The 14,184-nt window shown below is 43.6% G+C and overlaps 1 protein-coding gene across 1 annotated transcript in view; it reads left to right on the forward strand.

The window, feature by feature from the left end:
• The window catches only part of PDZD2 (PDZ domain containing 2), a gene marked incomplete at both ends in the record, with an annotated part of 139,747 nt that overhangs the window by 86,744 nt on the left and 38,819 nt on the right, over positions 1–14,184 (forward strand). Inside the window, 2 exons of the mRNA XM_080362951.1 lie at positions 135–267; positions 2,373–2,537. Coding sequence (XP_080219077.1) covers positions 135–267; positions 2,373–2,537 — 298 coding nt within the window. The remainder of the gene's footprint in view (positions 1–134; positions 268–2,372; positions 2,538–14,184) is intronic.

Below are 14,184 nucleotides of genomic sequence, written 5' to 3' on the forward strand. Positions count from 1 at the left end.
ACTGCACTGATCAATGCAAGCTTAGCATCAGCTAGGTGATTTGTCCATGCCTCCACATCCCACTGCTTGCCACCAGAGCCTAGCACTGAGGAAGGACCACCCTGGAGCTCCATGTTCCCTCTGTGTTTCTGCAGGGACGGCAGGCTGACAGCAGGCGACGAGCTCCTTATGATCAATGGTCAGTCACTGGTTGGGCTGTCCCACCAGGACGCCGTGTCCCTCCTCCGCTCAGCCGCTGGCCTTGTGCAGCTGGTGGTCGCTAGCAAGGTACGGTCCTCTTCTTGGTGGTCTCCTGAACATACACCCACAAGAGTTCATGCACATGCTGCATGGAAGGGGCATATTTTTGAGAGGAAGTCACATGTGTACATTTGCTCTCCTAAATTTAATGCACAGCTATGGGAAATATATCAGTAGCTGCCATAAATCTGTGGCAAATCAGCAGGGTATAGACCAGCTTAATGATTTGCTTGTATTTGCTTGTGTTTGTTCAGTGTGCAAATGAGTCTGTAATTATTCATGCAGACATTACTTAAGTTTTGGCCAAAACCATTTTCTTAAAATGTAGGCTAAATAAAGCAGGCTGTTCTCAGCCTCTTCTGCTCCCTGCCCGCATACCCTCCATAGATCTCATCTCATGCTGTATCTGTGTGCCTGAGGTCTCTTGATGATGATCTCTTGTCTTGAGTTCCTTACTTTGTCCTTCTTAATAGCTTGGAGTGAAGCTCTTGCAGATAAAGGAGCATGAAATTTCAGGGAAATGAGAGTGGAACTCATTTATCAGTTGGGTTCTTCATTCTCTGTCATCACAGGAGAGATGGAGGGGATATTACATGAGATTTTTTTTCTTCTGTTTAAGAAAATCCTGCCCACCCCTGTTTGCTCTCCTCCCTGGACCACAGCATGCAGCTCCCCTGCTTGGGTTGATCCAGGCCTTTGGTGAGCAGCTGCCTGGTGTCTTAAAGAAGGACCTGCCTGCAGGTGGGGGCCATCAGTGCCATTGGTGTGGTGGCAGGAACATCTTGGGCCAAAGGAACTGCTCATAAAACTGCATTTCCAGGTGGAGCATGCTGTGTCAGCAGACCACCATATCAGTATTTTTAAAATTTTTCTTAGGTTGGTCTTCAGGTTCCCTAGGTCAACCTGAGACAGGTTTCTGTTGGTTTCATCCCTGGATGCTCTTACGGCTTCACGGAATGCTTTATGCTCATATTTTTCAAGCAGAGGCTGTATCCCACCATATTCGAAGAGTCTTCCTATACCTTCTCTAATGTTTCAGTCAGACAGTGAAGTTAATTGAAGACCTTCTGTAGGCTCACAGCCTGGTGTTAGCCACACCAGTATTTAATCTGGAAACAGCATGCTTTGACCTGAAGGAAGTAAAGGTACATTTAGTGTTTTGTTTAGACAATTGGACTATCTGCCAAACCACAAGGCCATAGCCTGCATAAATTTCACCTTGAAATTATTCACTCATTCATGTGATGATTGTATCAAAATAATCATCGTGAATAAGCTTGCAGCATAAAACTTCACGTTCCTGATCAGGCTTTGAATCTGTTTGGCCTGTGCTGTGTGCGTTGGGACAGTTTTCATGTCCCCAGGAGAGGGACTTGGAAAGGCAAGCGGTGGGGAACCCAGCCTGAGCCGTGTTTCAGGCAGTCTCAGAAAAGGTGTAAATCAGTGAAGTGTTCCCCAGCAGCTCCCTCTGAGCGTATTTGTTGGAATGGGAACACAGCCTCACAATTTGGCCAGGTGAGCACTCTGGGCACAGGATTCGTTCTGAAAGCAATAAAATGTGAGTCTGTCTGGCCACTCCTTTTGGTTGACGCACATGTTTGCCTCATGAAAATTGTGCCAAAGACTGGAAACAGATCCTGAAGTGTCACAACTGAGTTGATAGAGGGTTGGTGGGTCAGCTTTCATTTTGTTCTCCTAAGTAAGCTTGTCAGTGTTTTATTCTTCTACATGTAGATAAATAAACATGTGAAGGGAACATCCGCAGCAAGGGAGCAGGAGCATAGGGTGTGATTTGAGATGCAATGAAATGAGTAATGAGGTCTATAAACTCTTGAGTCTGCTTGCAGTGACATTTAATGAACTCAAAGAGGGGAGGAGTGGGCTGCCGGGGAAGCATTTATTTTAAATTCTCCTTTATGAAATCTAGATGTTTTAGATGTGTGTTGGCCTGTGTTTATTATATATGCACTTTAAAACCAGGTCTGCTTTTGATAACTGGACAATTAAAGTTGGAGCACATGAAAGTGTGTACTGAGGGGAGCCTTCACTGAGCAGGTGAAACAGGGAAATTTCACCGTGACTTTGGTGGTTTTCTGCATGCGAAGTAACATATTTTGTTGTCTCTCGGGTAGGAATCTGCTGAAGGGGATTTTCTGAAGTACCCATCTACCAGTTTGCCAGACTTGCTTAGCACGTGCTCAGTCCAAGACTCTGTGTCTTGCACTGACAATAAAGAAAACGAAGAGCCAGAAGAAGATGTGAAGGGAGTGAATGTATCTCCTGAAAAACTGGTCTCTGTAAGTGTGGCTTTGGTGTGACGTTTTTACTCTCTCCCTTGATGCCTGTTTGCATCTCTCACGTTCTCCTGCAGCCTGACATGGAGAAGGTCCTTGGGGTGGGGCAAACAAAGCAGCAGCACAGGGAGCAGGAGCTCTTGCGTCCTCCAAGCAATCACTGTTTTGTTTTTCTCTCTGCCGTTGGATTGTTTTCCACCCACTTCCACTGCTTTTGTTGGATATGGTGCAAAGCGTCTCTCAGTGCTTATGTGGTAACACGCTCTTCTTTCCCCTCCTTTTGTAACTAAACTTCTTTAACTGTTTATGATCCAAGTCTCTAAGTTTTTATTTGCTGTGTTGAAACCAACAGACACTTTTAGGGGGAGGGATATTCATTTCTGGCTGTGAACCATAACTAAAGTTCTGCTGAATAAATGCTGCCAGTTGATAATCTCACTTGCATTCCCTTCAGGGCTGCATTAAGCAGAGATTTAAGTGGATTATTATTATTTATTTGTAATGTAGCATCTCTCTGAAACTTCACTGGTGTTCTGAGCCTGCGTTGTATTGTACAGACAAAGAATAAAATGATGTTTGCTACTCTAAAGAGCTTGGAGGCTGATTTTCCAGCAAGGAAAAGCAGGTAGATTTTCTTGAAGCTTTTATTTTTTTTATTTTCTCTTCTTGTCTTTTTTCCCCCTATTTTCTGCAGCAACTATAATAAATCTCTTAAACCTTTGATTGGCTCAGATGTGATACTGGTTTGGTGATTATTATTTTTTTATTTTGTATTCTTATACTTAGTCTTTTCTGAGCAAAAGACAAGTCTCACGCTGTAGTCCACCTGGTGCTGTTCTTCATACCTGCCTGTTATTTTTGACTTTCTTTGAGTCTATGCTTATAATAGTCCTCGTTCTCATGCATCTCTTCGCTGTGACAAGTTTTGTTATTTCTGCATTGTCTTCTCTTCTGTGTACCAGGGTGCCTTTCTGGGGGGAGGAATGGAAAAACAAATAAATGAGGGATATTTAGCGTGCTTATGATGGTGTAGTGTTTGTGTGCTAACTTGAGTGGGCACCTAAGCATTCTTTTGGCTATCAAAATACTTTACATTCTTCCATATATCATGTTTCAAATTCTGGTAATTTTTCATGAGGCTGTAAGTGAGCAGCACTTAAACATAAAAATCAGTTTTCCCAAAACTTAATTTTATGTGGCTTCACGGTGCATCTCCCCAGTGTTCCAGTGATTCTTTTGGCACACATCAGGGGCTGTTTGCCACCGTTTTGCTCCTGACTTGCCAGCAAGGCTCTGCCTGCTTTTCAGCGATGGCTTTTTTCTTTTATAAGGTGTTTCCTTTTCAGATTAATATAATGCTAGGGAAAACTCAAGATAGCTGAGGTTCACACCACCATGAAGACTCAGCTCCATGAGCCTGCGCAGAACCCTCAGCATGGACCTGGGTTTAGAGCCTGCCCTGATGCCTGTCCCAGTGCTGCCCAGTGGTGACAGCCTGATGGAGAGCCAGTTTGATGTGCTAGCCTGTCTGGCACTCTCGCCCCTGATGGCAATAGCCCTGTGCTTTCATAGCACGTCCCTGGGGGATGGAGGGGAAATCACAGAAATCTTAGTACAATAAACACATTAGAAGAATAGTAAGAAGTTTTTTTTTTTCTTCTTTTCTCTGTTTCTATTAACTTTTTGTTGGAGGGGCTGTAATTCAGAGGGATTTCATAAGTTGCTGGTGACTCTCATGACCTCTTATTTTTTTGCTTGAGCTGCACATGAAACCCTTTTTCTTCTAAACCAAATTGTGGGATGTTTTTGCATTCCTTACATAATTGCCGTCTCAGCCTCAGGAGTGCAAACGGGGCTCTCTACAACCTGGCGTGGGCATCCTGTACCACGTAGGCTCCTTGTCTGCCCCCACAGCCTGATCCATCTTCATCAGATCAGGGCAGCCTGAGCTGAGCTGGGCTGTGCAAATCCCGCGTGCCACCAGGCAGGACAGGTACAGTAAATGTATGGAAAAGATAAACTTCACACATGGCTTTCTTTCACTTGGCAAGATGAGAGGGATTTTTTCATAGCAAAGCTTAGAAGCTGATTTCAAGGTCACTATGAACATGAAACATGACCTGATTTTATTTAAGTGTGTGTGTGTGTGTATATATATATATATGTATGCACCTATATAGTTATATAGATTACTGCAAATTGCTTTGGAAAATACTGGTTTTTTGCTGCTCTCACTCTCTTGATGATACTCACATTACTTCTCTTTTTCTTACGTATATTCCATTATATTTGTACTGTAGATAAGGGATGACAGTGTGACTGATGCTTAAAGCAAGAACTAAGCTGGACCATTTTTAATTAGTACAAATATAATCATTTTAGACTTCCAGGGTGGGTCGTACTCCACATCTGGACCAGGTAACTGAGACTGTGTTCTCAGTTTAAGCATCAGACCTCTTAGATTTGAAACTGATTTTCAACCCAGCTCTGGCCAGGAGTTACCCTTCTCACCAGTTTCTCTTCTCTGACAAGAGATAAATGAATTTTCTTGTTGACTGTGCAGGACTTTTATAGAGACTTAGAGATGCTGTCAGGTGTTGGGCAGTTAGGTAACAAAAAGTAATTCAGAGTGATTTATCACCTGCTGAGGTTTCACTGTCCCTTTGCTGACCAGCACACTGCATATCTAATTCTCGAGCAAGTGTAGAAGATGGTACAAAGCTTACAGGAGCTCTTAGGGTTGTCTAAGGTCTTCTTTCATCAACTTTGCTGTGAATTTATTTCAGTGCTGCATATTCTGAACCATTATTTATAGACTTGATGGACTTGCTGTTAATGTCTGATTGCTTAAAGGCTGAACCAGGCACAAAACATAATCACTTTGAACTAGGGTATATATTCAAATCTCCATCCTTGCAGTGTTTCAGAACTCAGCTGGACCAGGCCTTGAGCAACCTGATCTAAGTTGTCTCTGCTTTGAGATGGTGGCTGGACCTGGGGTTCCCAAAGGTCCTTTCCAACCTGACTTACTCTACAGTTCTGTGAAAAGATATTTAAAAAAACCTCTAAATCTCATGGGGATGTATGTTAAAAATTTTCCCTGTGAGAAAGTTCTTTAAAACTCTTAAATTCTGCTCCAGCATTTCCAGCCAGGGAAATATAATCTGAGCTAATCAGCTTCCCCAGGACACAGCAGGAGAGTTCAGTGACACTGGAAAATTATAATTTAAGAGAAGTATCACTTATAACTCTTACTGAAAAGTCCACTTGTTGTGCTTCATTAATAAAAATTTTGTAATAGGATTAAGTTGGAGCTCTGTTTTTATACAGTCTCCCCATGTAAAGCCCCATTTAACATGAAACATCCTTAAAGTTGTGACTTCAGTAAAACTTGTGCTGTCAGGCAGGAAAAGGATTACCTTAATATCCTTAAAGTGCATTTCTTTTAGAGCTAGTTTGGCCAAAATGTTCCTTAACTTCAGATACAAAATACTGGGCCACAGAGCCATATTGTCTTAAATTGCCCTGAGGCACTTTGGGGGGGTTTTAAACTCCCCCCACCCCAATTCATATTTTTGCAATGTGCAGTTGACATGCTATTTTAAAGTGTCATTATTTATATGTGAGTGAAATAGGATGATATGATAGTATTTTCCTTTGACAATTTATTTTTATCTCTAATTCACTTTTCCTAGTATTTCTGTTGCTTGAAGTTGAATCTGTCACTGCATCGCTGGCTGAGCAACCTGGGAAATGAACTCTAAAGAGAAAGCAAGTTGGCCAAGAATTTGCAAAGTGGTTGATTTGGGGTCCCCAGGCAGAGGCATGTACCGTTCTCAGTTGCTTCAAAGTTTTTTGCTGTTGGTTCTGCTGGTGCCGTGTTGTTCAATATATGATGATCTGAGTACTTTATTTTTAAAGTGTTTGACGTCAGTGACCAGCTTCATATTAATGGGCTGAAATTCCATAAAGTTACTAAATACAACGAAAGGATGTTAGCCTCAGCGGGTCTGGATCTGTAGTTGCTGGAGGCAAAAAGGAAAGCCTGGGGACCATTCCCTTATACTTTGCTTTATCTCATGCTCTCCCCTGGGTATCTGCTGCTCATGAGGCCAGAGGCAGGACCCTGAGCCAAGTCTGTTCCATGGGGAATACAATTTTACAAAAGAGGATTTTCTTATTTGGGAAGGGAGGTCGTTGTTATCCCTAACTGTTGGGGAGGAACTGGGAAGGCAGGCAATTTGCCTCCCTGTGCCCAAACTGACCACACGGGTGAGCCCTGAAGAAGCAGCTTCTGGCAGCATCCCCACCTGCATGATCCTGTACTGTGAGACAGCAAAACCTTTTTCCTCATGTTTAATTGTGTTGTGTTGACCTGGTGTTCTTGATGTGTACCTTCACTTGAGCTGTGGCCATGACCCACAAACACCTTGATCCTTCTACAAGTAACAGAAACAGGATGTCTCCAGTTAAAGGTTTCTTGCATGAGCTGGATTTCCTTATCCCTACCCAAAACTACTTCTGTTTTTTGCAAGGCATGCAGCTGTAAGTAGATAAATAAGCCTGTTCTGTGAATATGCAGAAATGCATGTTTACCCCCTTCTCCTCCCCATTTTTATATTTTATCTGAGCCATAGGACTGCTTAGTTATTTTCTGTCATGAGTTTTTCTTTCTGTCTTACTGGGGAATCCATATGTAATTACCTGTAGCCATGCAAGCATAATAAGGAAGAGGATAACAATGCCATAAGTTTAAAAACACTCCCGGGGTCAAAAGTTCTTCTGGAAACACTGGGAGAGAATTTCAGAGAAAGCATTAGCATTGAGAAGGAACAGGAAGCATAACTCAACAATTAAATGTGTGCCGAGTGCAGAGAGAAACGCTCATTACTTGGAGGACTTGAGTGTTCATTCCCATTAGGGCGCTGTAGTCTCAAAAGAGTTCACTGAAACCCAACTTACTCCTCAAACTGCACTGCATGGCTGGAAAAAAAGAGTAAGAAAGTGCTTTTGCTGTCAGAAATCTGCTTTGCACTGAAGCACTTTACTTGATGGGCAAAGAAGATGAAGCGGCTGCTGTGAGGTGAGGTCGTAGCCAGCCCTTGTCCTAGAGAAAGGTTTAATAACTCCTCTTCATGGTGAGGGCTGGAATAGTTTGCAGATTCTGCCTCTTGCCACATTGCCCTTGGAAGGGGCAGGTGAGAGCAGGGTCCAGCCACACAACTGGAGCTGCTGCTTGGCTGTAAATGCTGCATTTGATGGAAGTCTGGCAGCATGGTACCTTCCTGAGATACAGTCTTGTCCAGCTTATCTGTGGGTCTGTGCCTGTGCAGTGCCCTTCACTCATGCTGTATCCGAACAAACACATGGAGTCCTACAATGACTCCAGAGGACCGAGGAAATGCAAGATTTTAGACTAAATGTAGTTAAGAATTTGGGGAAGGCAAAACGACAAAATATTTGGGGACCAAACCTTGTTCACCTAATGTGGCTGTTCTTCTTGTGTTGTTTCCAGAATCTGAATCACATCAAATCAAGCAATTGCGATTCATCTTATTGCCGGGGGGCTGTTCAGTGATGGGCCGATGGTGGTGGTGTGGCACTGACAAGGGCTTGGGGTAGGTGTGGGCATGCATCACATAAATTTGGGAAGGAGGAAGAGTGATGAAAGGCCCCTAGGGGGGCAGTGTCATTGAATTACTGTTTTTCACACGTTCTGAAATTCACCTGTCAAGGAGACATTAGTGTGAATGTGTTCTTCAGGTCAAGGGAGGGCTTCTCAGGAGCAATTGCATCCTTCCCTGTGCCTGGCTCCCGGCCCTTCTTGGACGCTTTCTGCTGCCTCTGGATTAAAGGCAAGCTCAGAGAAAACTGTTTCACCTGGAGGCCGGTACTCTGAAGGGTTCCCTGTAGGTGTGATGCAGGCTACAAACTATGAAATATCTCCTCTTGCTGGGGCTGGTGGAAGATAACCTTTTTGACTTGACCATAAATACCGGTGTAGACAATGCCCAGGGTTATAATTTTTGCTCTTCTGTGTGATTCATTTGAAAGCCAAGTCAGCAGAGTAATAAAAACACAAGTTTATCTACAGTACAGGTTCTGCATGGTCTTTGTTTTTGTGAATGAGCGTTTTTCCCATAAAGCAACATATACAGTACAGCCTGTCTCTCCTTTGGCTGTTTGGATAACTGCCCAGTTTTGAAGGAGATGAACTGCCTTTAACAAGCTAAAAATAACCCGCTCATGGCACTGGAACAAGAGAGATGCTGTCACAGCCATGCAGTTCACATACATTAACAGAAGGATGATAAAGGCTGTAGGATTTGAAAGTTAGTGTGTGTGTCGTATCATCACATCTGCAGTTTGTTTATCTGCAAAATTCTTGAGTGTGTACACAGTCCAGTCTTGGCTGGGCTTAGTTAAAACTCATTCTAGATGTGCTGTGCTTTAATAAATATGGCCTATATAACATATGAGGCTTTATATCCTTGATTCAGGTATGAAAGACACCTAAAGCTTATGTATTCCATATCCTCTCATGTACTTAGGATGACATAAAACGTAGTTTTGGAGCTGAAATCCAAAACTGTCCACCAGCTGTGTCATGGGAACACTGCAGCTGTGGGTTGACTTCGATATTAGGAAGGTCTTGTTTCATTCTCAGGAGAGTTGTTTATTTTGAGGATTGTTTATTGCTTGCTTTGTCTTTCGCTGTGAGTAAAAAGGTTGTGATTTAAATAAAAGAAAAAAAAAGCAGAAGAAATTTATTGTTTATCATGATGCACAGGCTCTGGATTTGTGCTAAGCCATGAGCTGAGCATTTATTAAAGAAAATAACAGAGGAGCTGAACCGGCTTTCACACAACTTGAGTTCCATGTTTGTCTCCTCTCTTTACAAGGACTGATCTTGTGGGACCTCTCCGCAGCCCATGGAGACATCTCGTGGGCGATGACTAAACTGCATGCAAACGTGTTGTGCTTTTTGATGTTTGGGGGGGGAAAAAGGATGAAGCATGAAAAAGAAAACAGCAGTAATCTGTTTGTGCACCATTTCATAAATGTATGCAGTTTGATTTCCTTTAGCTTAGAAGCTGTTTCTAGTGAAAATCATAACATATTGCAGAAGAAGAGTCATCTGGTCCAAAAAGGGTTGGGAACTGTTTAGCTGGGAGCATCTTACTATTTCCAAGGCATGTGTTGTCTGTGATATCTGTGTCTTGGAGAACTTAGCTGCATTAGCCTTTTCCTGTATTTCTTCTTATTTAAAATGATCTTTTGAAAGTTTTGTCTCTTTAAAACATGATTACTAATTTTAGCAACTGTTTGGAAACCTGAAAATGAAATCTACTTTACTTAGCTGCAGCCCTGACCGTAAATATAACATTGCACCAGTGAGTCTTTGGAGCCAGCCCAACCGAGATCCTGCTGCATGGAGAACCTGCCAGCATCCTCTGAGCCATGGCCAGCGCGTGGGGGCTGCTGTTATCAAACACATTGAAGAAGGTTTTGAGGTGTGTCTTGTACAAAATAAGTAAAGTGTTTTGGAACATGAGAGCAACTCAGCTCTTCCACAGTGCCTTTCCAGTCTGTTGGCTGAGGGTGCGTGGGCAGGCATTGCTGCTGGCTCAGCGTTGGTGAGTGCCAGGTTGTGTTTCATGTGCAGGTTTGTGTGTGACTACTCAGTAAAAAGCAATAAAAATAACCATTGAGGTTTTGTGCCTCCTGAAGCTGACAGAACTGCCCTTTCTAGCAGCTACTGTGTTAACAGAGTGAAAGCTTAGGGTGGCTTTTGAGTGCAGGCATTTGGTAGAGTGATAGACCAGGCATTCTTAGAGACCACTTTAAAGGCCTTTTGTTTTGTTTATTTGGCATTTCCTCCTATTCAGAAAATAGGGCAGCTCCAGTTCTTGACTCTTTATCAGACTTCCTGATCTCTTTGCTACACATGAACTGGGAGTTTTACAACACTTTCTTTATAATTAGGTAATGGAGGCCTCAGGTTCCCATCCCCTTCCCCCACATTGGAGGAAGCACAGGCTGGACTCAGTGGTACCAGCACGGGTAATTCCCAGATGAGCTACTGGGGAAGGTGGCTGGTGCTTTGTTTCACCAGTGATGCTAAATATACCCCAAATCTGAGTCCTCCTGGGGCCTTGCTGATGGAGCCTGCCCTGGCCAGTGTGCATTGCTGCTCTCTGCCTTGGCAGCCTCACACTTGGGGATCTAAGATTCTGGTTAAGGTACTGAGTTAGCTCTGACGTGGAGGCGATGTTCCTTCTCTTTTCCTTCATCCCTGGCCCCACTTGGATCTCTGTGTTTGTTCCACAACAGAGGGGAGCGACAATGCAATACCCTTTGGAAGAGAGAGTCCTGTAGCTTGCTGCAGAAACAATTAGATCTGGGTTTAATTTGGATTTGTGAGCCCCGTGGTTCAGCTGAGGGTGCTACCTGGGCATTGAGAGGTGCTGTGTTTCAGAAAGATGCCCAGAGTGCTGCAGCCCCTGATGCTGTGTGTCCTGGCTTGTCCAGCTCTTTCCAGCATCCCATCAGCTTTGTGTGTGCCCTAAAACAGAGCAGTAAGCCATGGAAGACTCAGTGCTAGCCAAGATTAGAAAATCCATGTCCTCTGCATTGTTTGCAGTGTTAATTCTAGTAAATTATAGTGCTGCACTTTGTAATTTATCTGGGAGAAAGGCTCAATTAAATTGAAAAAGAACTAATTTAAAAGTGTAGGTATTTTACTTTTTGTGCAAGGTAAAGGGGCTTGTGGAGCTCTCTGCCTGCCTGATACGTTTAAGGCTTAATGCATGCTGTGCCCCAGAAAGCAATAAATAATCATACAAATAACTGGGACAACCAGAATTATAACAGATCTTCAAAGAAAATCTCCAAGACATTTGGTAAGGCTAAAGCTTTTAGGATATCAGCTAGTCTTGAGGGACTAAGAAAAAGGACTTTGTGTAGAGACCAGCTAAAGCCAGGTTTACATGTGGTGATTCGCACCTTTCTCTGAAGGGGCTGATGCTGGCTGTTCTTGGAGACTCACTGGGTCCATCCTGCCAGCTGTTCTACAGACAGCAGAATTTGAGTGTTCTGTGACAAGTATCTTTGGGGTCATGCTGCTTAAGGAAAAGCTGTTCTGGCTGTGTCGGGACCAAAGAAGATGAGGAATTATCCCATGGAAGGTTTCTGTGTGCAGGGGCACAGCCGTTCCACTTTCACATTGCTGTTTTAAAGAAGAGCAGTGGACTTGGTGGTGGACTCAAGGCAGTCATGGCCCCAAGCCTTACAGTGTTCAAGAAGAGACTGGGCAATGCCCTCAGACACATGGTGTGAACTGTGGGGTTGTCACATGCAGGGACAGGAGTTGGACTCGATGATGCTTGTGGGTCCCTTCCAGCTCAAGACATTCTATGATTCTATGACTTGCTTTGCCAGTGCAGGTAGGGCTGAATTTGGTGTGCCATAGACAGCTCAGACTAATTCTCACTTGTTTTGCCCCCAAACTATCCAGTTAAACTTGTCTATGTACTGCTGGTACTCCTGAGCAGGGAAACCCATCACGCAGTGCCATGGGGAGTCAGACATGCTCACCTATGGGAAAGGCAGCAGCTTTACAGCGCCACAACGGCAGCAGAAAAGCAGTTTTGCTTATTAAATTGTGTCATCCCCCTGCGTGCCGCCTTGTTTTTGTAGAACGGCGGCGATTGCCAAGCTGTTTGCGGTTAAACAATGCAGACTCTCATAATCCTGCTCCTCATCTTGCCTAATTAAGGGCCTGGTGATGCTGGAGCTTTGCCCAGGCGAGGGCTCCGGGGGCAGTTGTTCGTGCTGGTGCGGTGCCAGGATCGCGTGTCCCTGATAGCGCCAGTTCCTTTGAAATCAATTGAGATGTCACCATCGCTTGATCCCGCAGCTACTTAATGAACTGGCAAAATGGGCTCTATTTTTAGATCTCCCTTCAAACTACTGTGCGTATTAAAGCTCCCCTTGTCCTTAAGGCCAGGACGGTGTTGAGCAGGATTTATTGGTTTAGTTTAATAAGAGGCATACAGAACTGGAATAATAAGCTCCATTTCCTTGAAAGTGAGGAAAATTAAAATGGCATGGTTAAATCCGGGCAGCCGCCTCTAGACAGTAAAGCGATACCTTCACGTGTGGCCAGAAGGATAAGGTGGAGCTGGGTTTTTCTTCTTGTCTGAGTTACAACAGAGCCAAAGATTATAGACGAATGACTTAGGGGAGTTCTCACAAGCTTTGTGGATTGGATTTCTAAGTGCTTTCTGAATAGGATAAAGCTCTTGTTGGTTTATTAGACAGGCTCAACAACTTAAAGAATTTCTACTTCATTGCAAATGCTAGATTGTCTTTTGCTATATGTTTATAATTAGTGTCAGAAAAGTATTTTTGCTAACATAAGAAATAAACACAGACATAGGTAATTTAGATGTTTTTACTTCTTAGTGTGGTCTGAAGCCAAGCTGGATAAAATGTAATTTCAGGAAGCTGCTGAGAATGCCTTGAGGCTTTCCCCAGTTATGATGTTTGCACACATGTGCCTTTCTGTGGATGATACGTGGGGTTTGCTGCCTGTAGGCTTACAGCCTCCAAGATTGTGCAGCAATGAGGTGAAGGAACGGAATGCACAGTTTTAATGTGAGTGGCAATTGTCTCCTGTTTTTCCTCTTACACCGCTGTGATACTGCAGAACACATCTGTACTTTGCTTCTGTTGTACCTTCAAAATAAATGAAAGCTAAAAAAATAAAAGCTCCAAACCAAATCCCCCAGGCACATAAGATGTATCAAATGAGTCACCTTTGAGCCCGGGCTTGGAGTGGAAGTTGACAGTGATGATTTCAGCATCTCTCTGTACGCGGCTGCAAACTAACTCAAGGTTTTCCCCAGCGCTCTGAGCCGAAGGAAGCAACCCAGCTTCAGACTGGGAGTTGTGTGGTCTCATCTGGAGCAACTGCCCAGGTTGCCACAAAATGCCACAAAACCAAACCAGCTCTGCAGCTCCGTACCCAAGCTGGGTTGTGCTTAGTTCCAGAAAAATCAGATCAGATCTCTGGCTGTTGGGATAAGCAGCGTGCTGACAAAACTGGCTGCTCTGGGGAGGTGTCCCTCTTGTTTTTCTTCATCCTTATACTTCCAAGTATTTATCTATCACAGTGTTAACTCTGCCTCAGGGTACTGATTGTTTGGCACAGCTTTAAAACCACCATTTATGTGATTTTTGTGTGTTGGTGCAAATGATTTCTACCTTTCTACAAGGGCGATATTTTCACTTAAAGAGTATTTTCACTTGTATGGTAAATTCCAACGCAACTTTGTGTGAACCACAAAGTCCTGGCTCACTTCCAAACACTTCTGTTGTCTTCTGGGTATCCCCCACTCTCATAGGGAGAGTTGGTGATGCTTTGGTTGTAGCCTAATCACTGATGGTTTGAATCTCTTGGGTGGGTTTTTGGACCTAATTTCTTACATCTTTTCTGGATTGAGTCCCTCATTAGGGTGGCCAAAGCATAGGCACCTTTTTTTTTTTTTTCCAGGCTGATGTAATTATTTTCTTCTTCAGATGAATCTGATTACATGGAGCTGTGAGCTGCAAAGCATTTGATACTGAGGTATTTGATACTAAGGTG

The sequence above is a fragment of the Nesoenas mayeri genome (assembly GCF_963082525.1).
Source record: "Nesoenas mayeri genome assembly, chromosome: Z".
NCBI classification, from domain to species: Eukaryota; Metazoa; Chordata; class Aves; order Columbiformes; family Columbidae; genus Nesoenas; species Nesoenas mayeri.